Raw genomic sequence first — 17070 nt, forward strand, 5'->3', positions numbered from 1 at the left:
CCCAAAGCGAGATGATGAGGACCAAGAAGAAGGCTCGGGGATATGAGGCGAGGTCGACGGGAATGGTAAATGGGGTTTGAGAACAAAGGGAATTTACCCTAATTCCTCTGGAGGGAGCCAGCTGCTCTCCAGGAACCAGTTCACAATGATCATTGTTGCCATTTATTGCCCCTTTACTCTCAGTCCAAATGACATAAAAATAAATATTTCACTTAATCCTTGTGCCAAAGTCAGTCAAATCTGTTTAACTTTAGAACCCATGCTCTTCCCACTCCACTATACTACCCTACAGGAACTCCCCAACCTGTGCCAGCATTGCTATAAACCAACTCCCAAACCACCTGAGATCTAGGCTCCAGCCTCTCCCTTGGCCTTGCATCCCCAAGCAGTGCAAGGCAGACTTCAGTGGCTCTGATGGGGGTGGGGACAGGTTCTGGGGTGGACATGCTTACAAGGGATGTCCTGGTGAACTTTACCCTCAAGCTGGACTCAAGGCCAGGGGCAGCAGGGAGGCTTCCCACTGCAGCTGGTACTTCTCCCAGCCCCACCAGGGCCTTTACAAAGTCATCTGAGAGTGGCAAGACATCTCAGCTGTTCAGCCAATAACTAACTCTGGCAGAAGGGCAGATATAGTCCTTTCCCAGTTTCTATTGTGGAGACAAAAGTCCTTGTAATTAGGGGAATCTCCCTCCCAACCCCAAAATGTTACTGGTAACAGGCTGTTAGGATCTTGAGAAAGTCTGGGGTGACATTCACCTCCCTTCTTCCCTGTTGACGTACATGGCCCATTTCAGCCTTCTCTTTCAAGAAATCAGTGATCTTCATTACAGAATCATTGTTCAAACCTTCACCCATTAGCCCTGTGAGCACCCTTTAGATGAGGTCCTCCATAGTTCTCTGACTCTACAACTCAGGAAACTTCCTCTGAGCCCTAAAAATCTAGAGACTCATCCAACAGCCAAAGGTTCCCACCCAGACCTGCTGAATTTTTTCTATCATTCATCCTTGGAGTCAACTGCCTCCTCTCCACCCTGGATCTCTACTTTAACTCAGTCCTAAGAATCAGATAGCCTATTCAGGCCTCTAAACCTATTAAAAAATGTTTCTTAAACATATACTATGTGTTAGAGACAGAATATCCTTTGTTTCATTTAATTCTCACAATTCTTTGAGGCAGGTATAATTATCCTTAATTTGTGGCTGAAGAAACAAAGGTGAAGAGGTAAAGTGGTTTGCAGAGGTATGTCTGATTCCATGTGGTCACGGAGGCTGGGGTTGGGAGGGTGACCTGGAGGGAAGCAAATGTCCTGTTCTATCTGGAGGCCCCTGTGACTTGCTGAGTCACTTCCTTCTATTCCACCTGTCTCTGCCAATCTCTGGGAAGGAGAAATGACACTGGAGAGGCAGAGACAAGTGACTGCAGAGACAGAGGAGTGGGTGGGCTGGCCCATGGCTGAGGCCTCGCTCCCAGACCTGAGGGGACATACTGAAGCCACTCCTTGTCCCAGTGTCCTGGAACTGGAGGAACTTCTGAGGGCAGGGAAAATTTCTTCTTGCAGCCGAGTGGATGAAGTTTGGCCCAACCTTTACATAGGAGACGCGTGAGTGGTAGCTGGCCCAAAGAATGTGGGGGTGGGAAGAACAAGAAACAGTTCTTGGGCTCTTTACCAGAGATAGAGGTGGGAAGGGAACACAGAGAAATAGTTATGCAATGAGCATCCTAGGTCAGGGACTTTCTCCAGGACCCCTGTATCCTGGGGACAGTGTAGTGACCATATGTGGCCACCAGGGGGAGCAGAGACTTTGCCAGCCAGAAAGAGGGGACCTAGAAGTCTGCTGGCAAATAAATCAGGACAACTAAGGAGTTTGGTGGGCGGGCGCCTGAGGAATGGTGATTAAGGGTATGAAATGTATTGGACAGAGAACTTCCCTTCCTGGTCCCAGCCTCTCTCCTCTGGACACAGAATGAGTGAGGAAGGCTGACTAAAGGTGAATCAGGAAGGATGTCACCTCTAAACAGTTTCAGAGTAGAAGTAGGTATGAGGTAGTGGCCAGGAGAGGTGGGAAATGTGTGGGAAGGCGTGGGGCAGGAAGGAAAGGAGGGGCAGCCAGGTCCCAGGGGTGAGGCAATCCTCTCCTTCCTGTTCTAGCCAAGGCAGGGGCAATGACCTCAGGAAGCAAAGAGGGGCTCAAGATACTTCCCATAATACCAACTATCCCACCAGAAAGCTCTGAGGGTGGCACTGGGAGCTGTGGATCTCAGCTCACACTTACTAGGTTCCTTCCGGCTCCCTTTGGACCATAGTGGCTCCATCCTTCTGAAGTAGGGAGCCAGGGAACCTGGGAAAACCCCCTTGCTGGACCCCAAGGCTCAACCAGCATCCGGCCCCTTTCCCTGGTTCCCCAGGGCCACAGCAAATAACCGCTTTGAGCTATGGAAGCTGGGCATCACCCACGTGCTGAACGCTGCCCACGGGGGCCTCTACTGCCAGGGCGGCCCTGACTTCTACGGCAGCAGTGTGAGCTATCTGGGAGTGCCAGCCCACGACCTTCCTGAATTCGACATCAGCACCTACTTCTCTTCTGCAGCCGACTTCATTCACCGTGCACTCAACACACCCGGGGGTAGGACTTGGGGTCTGATCTTACATTCCATCCTGAGGGGATGTCTAGTTTCCCTTCAAACATCAGTGCCCTCCTATCCCTAGTTTGTTTGTTTGCTTGCTTGTTTTCTAAAACTATAAGAGAAAGTTCATCCAGAAAGTCACAGAGATGGAAGTAGTGAGCAGTAGAAGAAACAGGCTCAGGAAACAAGCTGCTGAGGTGAAAGAAGGGCCCCCTGGAGCCCGGGAGAGAGGCAAGGAAAACAGCCTGGGGAAGGGGGCTGGGAAGGGCGTGGTGTGCTCCACGGAGAGAGCCCCACTGGGTCCTCTGTCTGGAGGGCCTCCGCCGAAGGCCCCAAGGGTGGACCCCAAACATCCCTAGTTTTTAAAAAGCCGTCAGGTTTTTTAAAGCCCTCTGCTCAGTGCTTCAGTCATTTATCCAACCACAGTGCTGCACATATGGGGAAACTGAGGCTCAGAATACAAGGCCAGGCCACGAGTTAGGAGCAGCCCTGGGGCTGAAAGCCAGGCCTCCCAAACAGCAAAACAGTTTTTTCTCTGCATGACTCGGCCTTGGGAATTGGCCATTTGGTAGCTAGTTGTCTGGTTTCTGCCCCAAAGTACTATTAAGTGGAAAACAAAACAAAACAAAACTAATGCCCAGGGGACAATAAGTGACCTGGGGAAAGCTGAGCCCCTATTATGTGTTTGTTCTGGGTGAGAGCTGTGTCCCTCGGTCCTTGAACCTGGGCAAGCCAGCCTCCCTCTTTGGACTCCAGTTTCTCATCAGTGTAATGGGAGAGACAAGACCATGTATGGCTCAAGGCACTTCTTCATACCCAAAGCACTTTGACATTCATTTGCTCTTCACCCAGTCACTCACCAGCTATTTCTTATCTTCTCTGTGTCAGGCACTGAGCTAGATGCTAGGAATTTACACTTAGATAAGGCAGGGTGCCTGCCCTTGCGGAGCTTATTGTATTTTCGGGGGGGAAGGCAGTCAAAAATGTAAAGAATGAGTGCCACTCATCGAAGTGGGCAGATGTGAAGAGCTATGGGGGCACAGGGCTGGGGTGCTCCATTCAGAGGATCAAGGCAGTGGGGCGACTTCCCTCTACGGCAGTGGTCACTGGGCCGCGGGCGCAAAGGATGAGCTGCTCTGTTACTCAGGTGATGCCATGAGTGGTCAGGAAAGCCTGTGTGAGGAAGTCACCTCTCAGCTGAAACCTGACGATGAGAAGTCGATGTTAGTCAGACCAAGGGGAGGGAAAAAGGTTTGCAAGGAGTTGGAAAAGCATGTGCTAAGGCCAGAGGTCAGAGACCATGACAGCTTCAAGAAACTGAAGATTATCCTGTCTTCCCAGAGCTGAAGGCTGATTTAGGACAGCCTGAGATAAAGCTGCAGGATCAGCAGGGGCCACTTCATGGAGGGTCTCTCTCGTAAGCTATGCTAAGGACTTTAGACCCCATCTCAAGGGCAGGCAAAATAGGTGTTGGTTTACCCATTTGACAGATCAAGACATAAAGCTTTGATATGAAGCTTGAATGATATGTCCGGGGTTTGTCATGGAGTAAACCTAAGGCAGAGCAGGGAAAGGAACTCGGGTCCCCACCCCAGCACCTGGGTGGGCCTGCTGGTGGGAAAGGGTCTTTCACCAGGATGTCTTCTTCAGCCAAGGTGCTGGTGCACTGCGTGGTAGGTGTAAGCCGCTCTGCCACACTGGTCCTGGCCTACCTCATGCTGCGCCAGCAGATGTCCCTACGCCAGGCGGTGGTCACCGTGAGGCAGCACCGATGGGTCTTCCCCAACCGAGGCTTTCTTCACCAGCTCTGCCAACTGGACCAGAAGCTGCGAGGTGCAGGCCAGAGCTGAGGGGCCAGGTGAGGGCCAGGTCGGGTATGAGGGGACAAGGGGGCAAGGCTGGGTGCAGTTAGAAGTGAGAGGTCATGTGAGAGCTGGGCAGGGAACATGGAGGGGGGGCCAGGGAGGGCTGGAAGTGAAAGATCAGGTGAGGGCTGGTAGGGAACATGGGGTGGGACCAGCTCAGAGGTCAGTTGCCAGGGCTGTGTCTGGCTGGACGTGGCTCACTCTCCAAACTGCTGGGCTCCCTTCACCACCCCAAGGACTTATCAGGGCCCAGCCAAGATGTCTCTGGATCCCCCTCTCTCCCAGCCTACCCAGACTCTCCAGACCCCAGAGAGGATGGAAAGACTAGGAAAGAGGAACACAAAATGGAAGCAGAGAGACCCTCCTACCTGGCTCTGAGGCTGACCTGCCCTGCCTCCTTGATCAAAAGCCTATGGGGCAGCTCACCTGACCCCACCACGGTGGTGGCCCAGGCAGTCCTGGTGCCTGTGACTGTCTGAATCTCCCCACACCTCTGCACGCCTTCCTTCAGCCCTGAGGAAAAAGTGGGGTGCAGCTCTGAGTTTAGTCAATTCCTATGTCAGCCTGGCCACACCATTCTCACGTGGTGAAGGACAGGTGTTCCTGCCACCAGCCATGACCGCCTCACACAGCCCTGCTGATGTGAAGTTCCCTGTCGTCACACCAATCCATTCTCTGCCTCAGACGCAGCACCCCGCTCCCTACCTGCCCCCACCCAATCTGATCTCAGAGATCAGCAGAAGGACCCTCCCTAACCTGCCTCGCCCTCCGGTTCCAGGGACCCCTTTACGACCTAAAGTCTTCCTGAAGCCTCTCCAGGCTCCTTCCTGTTCCCGTGTACCCTGCCTTCTTGGTCTGTGTCCAGTGCCTTTGGAGCGATGGCACAAGGGGAACCGATCCCTATCACCTCCTCTCCCAAGCCGCTTCCCTTCTGCCGGAGGCTGCAGGGTCCCCAGCTGCCCAGTGGAAGGAGTTGGGCTCCCCCAGCAGCAGCACTGCTGCTCAGGCCCTCCAGTGCTCGCCGAGGTGCTGCTTTAATTTCTCTGGCAGCAGCCCTGTGTTTTCCTCCAGCTCCGTTGGGAGGAGGCGAGGGTGTCTCTTGCTGGAATGGCACCAGGATTGCGAGGGAGCTGCAGAGTACCTACTGCCCTTCTCCCACCACACCCTGGCAGGGTCTGTCCCCGGCTGGCCTCAACAGCCTGCCTTCTTCACACTCACATCCACCCCGACAAGGGCCGTCAGCTGGAGGGTTAGGCCTCCAGAGCTGCTGTCTACGTCTCTACTCCTGCTACCCACACTGCTCCCTCCCTCAACTTTGCTGTGCCACACACCACCCACTAGCTCGGAGGGGCTGTCAGAAGTGAGTGGGTGACTGGCCTAGGCTCTCCTAGCAGCTGGGAGAGCGACAGATTTCTCCTCCTGCCAAGAACTTCCCAGGGCATGGCCTGAATCCTCCCTCACCCACCAACCCAAAAAAGCTGCTTTGGTCTCAAACTGCCTAGCCAGCCCAACCAAGGGGGAGCACATTAGCAATTCCACCCCCCACGCCCCCTACCCTCATGAGGAGGAGGAGCACCTTGGGGATGGTGATTAGGGCAGGAAGAAGGGCTAGGTTTAGAATTTGGGGGTGAGTGCAATGGAAGAAAATTAGGGTTATGGCTGGAGTTGGGACTAAGTTTGGGGCTCAGCTGGTGGGAAACTGTAGGGACCCCTGCTGGTATGGGGAACCAAGAGGAGGGCAGGAAGGCATGTTCCTGCCCTGCTCTCTTTCCTCTCAACAGGTTTCAGGAACCTGGCAGACCAGCAGATCTCTGATCATGCCTAGTCACCCTACTTCCTCAGCCTGAGGCTCTTAAAAATCCTGACCTTGAACCTCAGCTTCTTTCCTGTCAGGCAGCTGGCTTGGAGGGAGTCATTTGGGCTACAGCACTTCACATTCCTGAGGGTGTCATCCCCCAAACCATCTGTGTCACCGGGCCTCCAGGAGTGCGCAGTGCACAGTCCGTGCAGCCACACACAGCAGGTGGGGGCTGGCACTCGGAACGGTGAGGGGCTGTGGGGGGAGGTCATCTCTCTCTGTGAGCCCCGGGCCCCCAGCCTGGCTCCTCATCTCTCCCAGCACTTCTTGGCTTTACCCAGAGGACTCAAAGCAGAAGCAGGTTTAGATGGCAGCTCCTGCCCTGTCACTGTGATATGGCCCCAGTCAGTCTGGGCCTTGGTTTACCTGCCTGTGACATGGAGCTCATCTCTCCCCCAGACCTGGTCCTCACTTCCCGCCACAGGGGTCTACTGCTTTGCCACCCTGGCACTGGCCCTGCTGGTGCTGCTGGAGGCTCTGGCCCACGTGGATACCCAGAAGTTGGTAAGAGCCCAGTGTGGGGTCCACCCTATGGCCTGCTACTCCGTCCACTTCCTCCAGCTGCCTGCACTTCCTCCCAGCCACTGTCTTCAGTCTCCATAGGTGGGAATGGGCTGCCCTCTCAGCCAAGCCCTGAGGCTTCTTGGCCAGGGACCCCAAGGTCCCTTGGATGGGGGTGGGGAGAACATGGGAGGAGAGGGGGGGATTGTGATTGTGCATGATAGCCCTTGGCCATGGCCCCTCCCACCTGTTCTCCACGGGGCTCAGGGAGCCCCAGCAGGGGCTGAGCCTTACTGCCCGGAGCTCGGACTTCCAAGACCCTCATAGGGATGGCTGCAGGGATGCATGTCTCTGTGCGCATGTCATCTGGGAGTGGGAGTGGGAGTGGGAAAGAGTACTGAAGCTTGGGTACATGGGGAGGGGCTCTGCAGAGCAGGGAAGGTTCTTAGTAGGCCCAAATACAAGGTCTCAAAATAATAACAGTTAACCTTAGAAACCTTAAAAACCATCTCACTGGCCTCAAGGGAGAGTGGGACCCGGGCAAGGAAAGCCTCCTGGGGGAAGGAGGACCTTGACAGAGGGCAGAGTGGCTTCTGGACACACAGCTCCTGACTGCCGGCCAGGGCTGGCCTGAAGACCTGCTCTGAACCCCACTTACACCTTTGTCTGTCTTCCCACACTTCCCGCAGCCTAGGTCTTCTAGGTCTGAATCCTGGGCCAGTCCTAGAATCCTGAGCCCCAAACTAAAGCCCTCGGACCTGGCTTCCGATGTCGGCAGTGCCGCCAGTTTGTGTGTGATTTTGGCTGGTCTCCTCCCTGTCCTCCTCCATGGAAGTTCCTTCCAGCTTTAACTTTCTGCCCTTTCTCCTCACCACCCTCGAAGGCCAAGGGAGCTTTTAAGATAGCCCTGCGATCAACATGCACATCCGTGCACACCGCAGGCCCCACCCCCCTCCACCGGGCCGCCTCGGCCGGAGCAGGGCCAGGTGCCCGGCTGAGTATGGCCCTGACCATGCCATGGGGTCAGTGTGTGAGTGGGGAGTAGCAGGTGGAGGCCAGAAGAGGGGAGCAGCACATCATGCTTTATAATTAAACTCAAATCAAAAAATAGAAACAGCATCAAGTGTGCGGAGACAAGCGGCTGGAAGTCGGCAGCACAAAGTGCCTGTCAGAGAAGACCGCAGCCTGGGCCAGATACCCCCACAGGTGGGTGAGTGCCCCTATTTCAGGGGGACACAGAGCTTGCTGGGCAGTGAGGGCCAGGGCACCTGTGCCTGTGTGTATTGTGTTGGGGGCAGGGAGGGCATGGGACTGGACTGGGGGATGGACTAGATCAGAGACAGGAGCACAAAGTATAGTAGAGTCAGAAAGACCTGAGCTTCAATCTTGGCTCCCACACTTACTGGCTGTGTGACCTTGGGTATGTTGCTTAATCTCTCTGAGTATCAGTTTCCTTATCTGTAAAATGAGGATAATATTACCTGCCTCATAAGGGTACTATAAGAATTCAATGAGAAAATGGAAGCACTTAGCTCTGTCTAGTACCTAGTACATCTTTAGTGAGTTGTGAGTATAATAATCATCATCACCAGGCAGAGAAAGGAACATCAGGAAACACAGACATAAAGACCAAACTTCACTGTCCCTTGGGAAAGTCACCCTTTACACAGAATATGGCTGAGGCTTGAATAGGTAATGATAATAATAGTAGCAATAATAACAGTATTGTAAGATGTGCGTTTATTGGGCATCTGCCGTGAGGCAGACCTTGTGGGAAGTGCCTTACACTAATGACCTCATGGGATTCTCACCACGGCCCCACCGAGGATGCTGGCTGAAGAGAATCACACAGGTACAAACTACAAACACCAGACCTAAGAACTCTGCCCAGGTCTGCCCTCCTGCAAGGTCCACATGCCAAGTAACACACCCACTGGCAGGTCATCATGGGCAGTGGGCCTGCCTGCCTCCCTCCCCAAGGCTTCCTTCGCCAGACTCCTCAGAGATCTATGGCCCCATCTGGAGCCAAGAGATCTCTGGACCAAAGATCTCCGTCCTGTGCTCACAGTCCCATCTGATCTGCCTGGAGAGGAGGAGGCAGAGGGATTGAGCAGCAGGGAAGGCCGAGGGAGTATCTTCTGGGGCTGAGGAGGTGGGTGGCAAACAGCCACCCCCTCCAAGAAGGCCTCTGCCTTGGCCTGAGCCCACCGGCATGCAGGGTGTGCTGGGAGGCTTGGAGCAGCAGGAGCTCCCATGAGAGGGTTGGAGGCAGAGGCAGCCAGGAGAGCGACACAGAGAGGAGGAGAGATACAGAGACAGAAAACAAGTGTCTGAACTTGTCCACAGCAGCAACGCAGCAGCACAACAGCAGGCAAGCTGCTGCCTACAGAGGCAGCTATTCAGCTTAGAGGGAGATGCAAGAAGGAGGCCGAATGAGGGCTAGAGTGAATGGGGAGAAAAGCCAAGCCAGACCTGTCCGGGCTAAAGGTTGGGCCCTCAGGTGGCCGAGGAGTTGTGGGAGGAAGTGTTGGGCAGGGTCCCTGACAGTCCAGGTGTGTGGGGTGGCTGAAACCAGGGGAGCTGCAGCAGCCACCAACTCTCCTTCCTTGGGTGTGCATGGAGATTGAAGGATGAGTCTGAGGGCAAGGGTCTGGGCCTGACTCAGTTGGCAAAAGTGGGATGGAGCAGCAGGTGGGGGCTGCATCCATGAGCATCAGGAAGGAGGCTCAGATGGGACCTGACAAGTAGTACTCCTTAATCCAATGGAAAAGCGCCATCTTTCAAACCTGGGCATAGGTCCTCTAGGAGCCCGTGGTTTAGGAGCCCCCGGTTTAGGAGCCCTCAATCCTTGATCCCTCTGCTATCTCCTCTTCTGCCCAGGAGCCTCCGGGGAGGAGACAGGTCCAGCTCTCTCAACTGAAGCCTGCAAGGCACCTATTGACCACTGGGGGGCAGCCTTACCCCATGCCAAGCCCAAAAGACTGAGCCCACGCTTGCCAGGCTTCCTAAAGTCCCATCTGCTCTGCTTGAGGCTTGAGCACCAGCTGGTGGCTCCAGACCAGTGTGGCTTTGGGTGACCCTGGGGCCTGGGGGCTTACTCCACCCTAACACACTACAGGGCTGTCTACCCTGTAGTTGCTGCATACCCAGCCACTCCTCTCTTATTCTCAGGTCAGACAGCCAGAGACTCCTCAAGTCAAGCGAGACCAGGGTATTTTAACACGAGAAGAGAAATGTGGCCAAGACAGGAGCAAAGCCTTGCTCGAGGCCACAGAATAGATGGTGGCCGGACTCTCCTCCTTCTCTCCAAAGTTCTCTTCCCACCAATTCAGGTGGCAGCCTCCCAACTCCATGGGGAGTTCTAGTCCCAAGAGCCTTTAACCCCAAAGAGCTGTTCCGCAGAGAGAAAGCCTGTGGTTTGGCAGGGCTGTGCTTCCCTCCATAGAGGCCTAGGTCTGCTCTCAGGCCCCACCCCCATGGGATCCAAGAGGAGGACCTGGAATTCTAGCCGCTTCACAGCATTTGTGTTCTGGGCGGAACCACCCCAGCCCCATTCCGCTCCAGTGCTAGTCCTGTCCCTGTCCCTACTCCCCTACTCCTGGCCCTAGACCATGCCCTAGGTAGGGGGCAGGCCACTCAGCCTGCCCTGAGAGATCACAGTGCAGGATGAGGGGGAACGCTGGCTCTTCACTTCCGCCCTGCCCGCCGGCTGCCCGCTGTGTGAGCTTGGCCAAGCCAGTGGCCTCCTGGGTGCCTGTTTCTCTTTCCGGTCCTGGCACCGCCTACCAAAGAGAAAAGATGTTTTTTCCAGTTTGTGCCCTCCCTAGATACTGGCTGAGGGGGCCAAGGACTGTTAGCCAAGATAGGCACTCCTTCCCAGCACGGCACCAGACCCAAGTTCTGGTGCCCCTGAGATCCCTCACCCAGCAGACTCCTGAGACCGCCCACCCCACCTTGGTGAGACCTGACCTGCAGCGCTGGCCTGAGTCGAGGGGGTAAGGAGGGAAGGCCCAGGACTTTCAGGCACACATGTAACAGCAACATCAGGCTCCTCTGAGGAGTCTGAGGAGCTGGGTGGTGGGTTAGTGGCCGCTCTCTGGAGTCCCCAAGGATGGTAACTGGGAGGCTTGGGGACTGAACTGCAGGACCACAGAACTGGATTGAAACCACAGGTTTGCTACATATCAGCCATGCGGTTTGGGGTATCACTTAAAAAATTTCCCCCTGAGCTTCAGCTCCTCCTAGTGCCACAGGTGAGGCGCTAGGCCCCTAAAAGGCATTAGCTCACCCAGGATGGGAATGCTATGTCATTCATAGCCCAGGCTCCTCACTCCAGGGTGGGGCTCTGCTCTCCAAGCACCTGAAAATGAGAGGGTGTGGGGACCTGAGGGCCAGCCCTGGAAGGAGCAGAGGAGGGGGCTTGAGATGAGCCGCCCCCATTGTGAGGAGCCACGGCCATCTGAGGTCTCCGTGCTACAAAGTCTTAAGTGACCTGCAACTTAAGGGGTTGGGTCTGCACTGACTCATTGCCACAGACGAGGAATTCCAAGGACCCCTTGGCCAGTTTCTGACTTCAGGAGCCTCTGGAGAAGGCAGGAGAGAGAGCAACAAGGGGTTGATTGTTCCTTGGGAAAGGGTCAAGGCCTCAGCCGCAGCTGAGCTGGTTAATAACCTCATACAAACTAGCTGAGGCCCTTCCCACCTCATCCCACTGCCACCTGGGTTCTGCACCACTCCTGGGCCTGTGGGTCAGGTGGACCCACCTTCTGGGAGCATGCCTGCAGCCATGGCGGTGTCCACCCTGTTCTAGGATGGACTCCCTGCAAAAGCAGGATCTCCGGAGGCCCAAGATCCACAGGACAGGCCCAGTGTCCCCCTACCAGCCGCCGACGCTGTCCTCGCTGCAGCGCTTGCTGTGGGCCCGTCGGGCCACCACACTGAGCCACGTCAACGAGGTCTGGCCCAACCTCTTCCTGGGAGATGCGTGAGTGCGACCCTTGTGGGAGGGTGGGGAGTGGGAGGGGAGCCTCTCTCCCAGAGCTCTCTGTGGGCACAGGTGACACCCTCTTTGCCTCCCAGGATCTCTTTCCACGTGTTTCTTCCCTTTTACAGAAATTATTCTTTTAACTGTGGAAGTAGAACCCTCATGAAAAAAGCACATAGAGCTTATACGAACAGTTTCACCACCCAGGTCAAGACACAGGGCACTTCTTGTGCCTGCAACGCCCCTTCCCCCTTCCGAACTCTCGCCATACACCTGGCAACGTAGTTAGTTTTGTCTGTCTGTCAAAGTCAGGTGAATGGAACCATGTTGTGTGTGCTTTGTGCCTGGCATAATTCACTAAGAATTATGAGATTCACCCATGTTACTATATGCAGCGAAAGGTCATTCCTTTCTTTATTGCTGCAACTATTCGACTGCGCAGACACCCCACAGTCTGTCCATCTGATCGCACACAAACACGCGAGATGTCCCACTTTCGGGAGCCGTGATGCCAGAGACATTCCAGTATGTGTGTCCTGGTCACACGCAGGCGAGTTTCTCTAGGGTGTATACAGGCAGCAAGATGGAGGCATTTTTTCTTAAACTTTTTCTTAAAATTTAGAACATATGGACCAATATATGTGGATTTTAGAAATTTCCCTTAATATTTAGAGACTAGGGATCAGTATCGTGGTACCAACACGGCAGACAGGCTGTCCCCCCTCAGGTAACCGGTAACAGAATCCTCGTTGACTTTTAAAAAGTGCACGCACACACATATGTAACTGCTTTTCACGTTGTTTCACAAAAGCGGTATCACTTTATAATCCCATTTTGTATTCTGCTTCATATAAAAAGCTTTTTAAGTGGAATCAAACCGTGTGTTTTTAAAACCTCCTTGAACACCATTCTGGTTTGCATTCTGCATTTTTCACAGGTTCTTAACAGAGCGCAAATGGCTCTCCTTGTTCACCTCTATCCAACACCACGTTTCAGCGCTCGCATAGCATTTCGTTTACCTGCACATAGTCTTCTACTGGAGGACATGTAGTAATTTCCCCCCAAGTTTTCACCATCTTAAATATCATTAGATCCAATTTACAGGTATCTGTGGGCACCGTTCAGATTCTTTAAGTGGCTAGAAGGAGATTTGCTGGACAAAGTCTATCTACATTTTTAAGGCTTTTGATGCCTGCAGGCGCATCGCTCTCCAGAAAAGTCAGCCTGAGTGGAAGGGACTCTTGACCTCTGACTAGAGGAGTCCCTTCCCCCCAGGCCGGCTCCCTGGTTCCAGTCTCTGCCCTTGGGAGAGGCGGCAGAGGAGGGGAGGCGACAAGTTCCGGCCCAGCCAGGACTGAGCCAGGGAGCTCTGTCCCCACCTCCCAATTCCCACCACCTGGTGCCCACTCCCCAGGCACGCAGCCCGGGACAGGAGCAAGCTGACCCAGCTGGGCATCACCCACGTTGTGAATGTTGCTGCGGGCAAGTTTCAGGTGGACACAGGTGCCAAGTTCTACCACGGGATGCCCCTGGAGTACTACGGCATTGAGGCAGAAGACAACCCCTTCTTCAACCTCAGTGTCTACTTTCTGCCTGTTGCTCGATACATCCGAACTGCCCTCAGCGTTCCCCAAGGTGAGCTGCTGGGGAAGGGACCAGGGTGGAGGTGTGAGGGTTGGGGGTGGGGTCTCGGGCTCTCCATCTTTCCAGTAGCACTGATAGGTGGAGTGTCCTGAGCCACAAGCCTCTCCAACAACCCTCCCTCCCCATGGGGCAAATAGCCACTGCCACTTAGCATCTCCTTCAGAGACACTGTGGAAACCAACAACCACAGACATAAGCAAGGTCCAGAGTGGTCATCGGTGTAACCACATCCCTCAGTGAGAGACCTGGGGTTGGGCAGAGGGTACAGGACCTAGGAAAGCCTCTTGAGCTGGCTCCTCTAAAATGAAGCTTTGACATAGGCCTGCGGGGACCGGGAGAGGGCAGAACTCAGGGGAAGTGACACAGCCCCTGGAATCTGCCACAGACCAGGGGATTCCAGGAGTACTGTGCTCGTCTCACTCCCACCGACTCACCAGAGTTGCAGGGGATGCCGGAGGAAGCACCTTGACCCAGCTGCTCACTTGCTGTGTGACCTTGAGCCAGGTCCTCTCTGGGCCTCCTTGGCCCCAGCCGGCAGTGAACACTGTGTCTGTGTTCCAGGACCGTGATGGGGGTGCTGAAGGAAATCCAGAAGTGTCTCTGCTGCCCAGATGGGTGGGTGGCACGAGGGCAGCTAGTTGACGCCAGGCTGGGTCTGTCTCTCTGCAGGCCGCGTGCTGGTACACTGCGCCATGGGGGTGAGCCGCTCGGCCACGGTCGTCCTGGCCTTCCTCATGATCTACGAGAACCTGACGCTGGTGGAGGCCATCCAGACGGTGCAGGCCCACCGTGACATCTGCCCCAACTCGGGCTTCCTCCGGCAGCTCCAAGTTCTGGACAACCGCCTCAGGCGGGAGACGGAGCGACGCTGACCTGGTGGACAGCCGGGAGCCCTGACCCTCTGGCCAGCATGGCCCAACCCAACCAGCCTGGCCCTGGGGACGGCAGCCTCTGCCGTTTCCAGTCACCCTGAGATGTACATAGCAAATGGGCTTAGCTGAGGCAGAGGCAGGGAGAGCTGGGGGCAACCTTTAGCGGGTGGATTTCCCTGACCCAATCCAGAGATTCTTTATGCAAAAGAGTTGTCTGTCTCTATAATAAAAGATTCATCATCATAAAAACACGAGACCTTCTGGTGGTTTGTGGGGTGGTGGCTCACTCCAGGGGAGGCCATGATATCCCAGAAAGCTGGCCAGCTCTGCCTCAGTGTGGCGGTGCCTGGAGGAGGGGCCCAAGTCCCTGTCAAGGCTGCATGAGCGGGGAGGACACGTGAGAGCCAGTCAGTGACCCCGCCGAGCCAGTCAGTGACCCCACCCCTGGTGCAAGAGGAAGGGGTGGGGGGTACAAGCGCTCAGAATTAGCTGGCCTTTCTTCATCTTGTCGTCCTCATACCACCACCCTCGGGCGATGCCACGTTGCCTGGACGATGACCAGAGTTTGGTGCATCACTGTCCTCTCCAGGCCACCCTATCAAAAAAGGACAATGAAAACTCTGTGCACAAATATAGTGCCTCTTGAATCCAGTCAACCTTTTTGTTTACACTCTCCTTTCAGAAGGCCTGCCTGAAACTACAGACACCTAGAACACAGAGGCATTAAACAAGGGGATAGGAAATCCCAGGTGAAGGTTATATGATGGAGTGAAACATTTAGTTCTGAGTTTCTTTGTACTTGTGCCCTAATAAAACTATATAAAAGCCTGCAGGTTCCTCGCCTGCATGTAGTACAAGGTATTACAAGGATTGAATGAGGTGCCTTTTCTTCTTCTCTGGTTGCCCCTTTTCAGCCCTTGCCTCCTCCAGCTGACCCATAAAGGTCAAGGTTTGTCAGGTTCTGTCCTCTGCCTTTTCTCTCCCTTAGGGCCCCTGCCTTCCTGGGGGACTCTCTTGCTCCCACAGCCTCAGTTCACACCTCGAGTCTGGTGACTCCCCAACCCCTAAAGCTGGCCCAGTTCTCTCTTCTGAGCTCAAAGCTTCTGTACCCCACCAGCCACCTCCATTTGAATACTGCCCTTGAACTTCAAATTCTGCTGAGCTTTTCATCACCCTTCCCCACCCAGATCCACTTCTCTTCCTAGTGTGACAGCCACTGTTGCCCACATCAGCGATGGGCATCTCCCTGGACTCCTGCCTCTCATCCAATTAGCCTTTGATTCCTCTTTCTAAATACAGCTTGGATCTCCTCACTTAACTTCATGTTTGTTGACTACTCAAGTTCAAGCTAAGCTCACCTCTCGCCTGGACTCCTACAACTATCTCTGTCTCCTGCCTGGCCCCTCCCTTCTCTACTGAGCATTCTAAAGTGAAAATCTGATCACACCCCTCCTCTCCTTGCAGCCCCTGAAGTACAAACATCTTCACAAAGTATAATTATGCTTCATTATCTGAGAACTCCTCGTATCTCCCGTTGTAGTTCTTGCAGTCCTGCTCTCACGCACACCACGTAATCAAGAGGCAGCAGGTCCACGAGCACCACACTCTCTGACCTCTGGTGATTTGCATATGCTCCGGCTGCACCCCCTGAGTGCACCACTCTCACTGCCCTTCACTGTGGTCTCCTTGAAGTTTCAGTTTAGTTCTCTCTCCTGGGAAGCTCTCCTAGACACCCCCAGTCTGAGAGAAGTGCTCCTCCCCGGGCTACCAAAATGTCCATCGACCTCTTAGGATATTCACTCTGAATTAAAATCGCCTGGTGCCTTGTGGTTCTCTTCCCACTGCTGTCTCTGACCAGGCTTTTCCTGGGCTCGGTGTCCCTTCCCCATGGCTCCCACACTCCCTGGTTATGACATTGCATCAGGCACAGCCCCATGTTTCTGAGGACAGCAGCCATAGGATGGCACCACTGCCACTTGGTCCTCTCTACAGAGGCCACCAGGGGAGTGGATCCCAGCTGGCCCAGGACTGGCCTTCCTCCAGAGGGTGTCTGTTCTCTTCCAGCTCCCTCTGCGTGCATCTCATCATTTGGTTACCTTGACACTCTCTTCCCAGCTCATCTTGTTCCCTTGGGCTCCCTTTGACAGCAACCTGCCCCACCCATCCGCCTGCCCTGACTCCTCACCAAGGCTCTCTGGGGCCAGCTCTGTCCTCTCTTGGGGACTGAAGGACATTTTCCCCTTCCTTGCCACCTGGTCTATTTCCAGAGAGAAAGTGCTTTTCCTTTGTTGAAACTAAAAAGGTGCCCCCCTCTGAGTAAAGAGGCCTTTCGGGCAGAAGCCCTCCTGGGCTTGGTCAGGAAAAAGGCGCCTCCTCCTCCCAAGCAGACAGAGCTCCAAGTCCAGGCGATCAAGGGACAGAGCGAGCTGAGGGCAGGAGGTGGTTTAGCCCCCATTCCCTCCTCCTGCAATCCACAAGCTGCACAAACACAGGCCGTCTGGTTTGGGATGGAAGGATTAGTATCCCCATTTTACAGATGAACAAACTGAGATGCAGATAAGATGAAATGGGGCTGGAATGCTGCGGCCTGGATTTGGGATCTCTGGGCTCTGGCTCACGGAGCCGGTGCTGCCCAGGCAGCTCCTGTGCTCCCCTCCCTGCAGCACTTGGTTGGCCCTGATCCCTCCATCTGGCTGTTGGCTGCCACAGGTGCTCTCTGA

At 54.7% G+C, this 17070-nt stretch overlaps 1 protein-coding gene across 4 annotated transcripts; it reads left to right on the plus strand.

Moving 5' to 3' along the window:
- Window positions 1-69: 69 nt before the first annotated feature.
- On the plus strand, window positions 70-14589 carry DUSP13 (dual specificity phosphatase 13). Of its 4 annotated transcripts, XM_028513021.2 has the most exons (9): window positions 70-1601; window positions 2408-2625; window positions 4432-4484; window positions 6749-6853; window positions 7962-8056; window positions 10678-10845; window positions 11661-11834; window positions 13249-13469; window positions 14148-14589. In XM_028513021.2, exons 1-9 carry the CDS (start codon window positions 1390-1392, stop codon window positions 14348-14350), a joined length of 1449 nt encoding a protein of 482 aa, XP_028368822.2. In that variant the 5' UTR covers window positions 70-1389; the 3' UTR covers window positions 14351-14589. The 4 variants fall into 4 exon arrangements, 3 of the variants coding, with proteins under 3 accessions (XP_028368822.2, XP_028368823.1, XP_035882658.1); XR_004903385.1 differs by lacking the exons at window positions 10678-10845; window positions 13249-13469; window positions 14148-14589 and having other exon boundaries at window positions 4277-4484; window positions 6749-6952; window positions 11661-11761; XM_036026765.1 differs by lacking the exons at window positions 2408-2625; window positions 4432-4484; window positions 7962-8056; window positions 10678-10845 and having other exon boundaries at window positions 73-1601.
- The last annotated feature ends 2481 nt before the right edge of the window (window positions 14590-17070 follow it).

Source organism: Phyllostomus discolor, chromosome 5 (assembly GCF_004126475.2).
Source record: "Phyllostomus discolor isolate MPI-MPIP mPhyDis1 chromosome 5, mPhyDis1.pri.v3, whole genome shotgun sequence".
In the NCBI taxonomy this organism is placed as follows: domain Eukaryota; kingdom Metazoa; phylum Chordata; class Mammalia; order Chiroptera; family Phyllostomidae; genus Phyllostomus; species Phyllostomus discolor.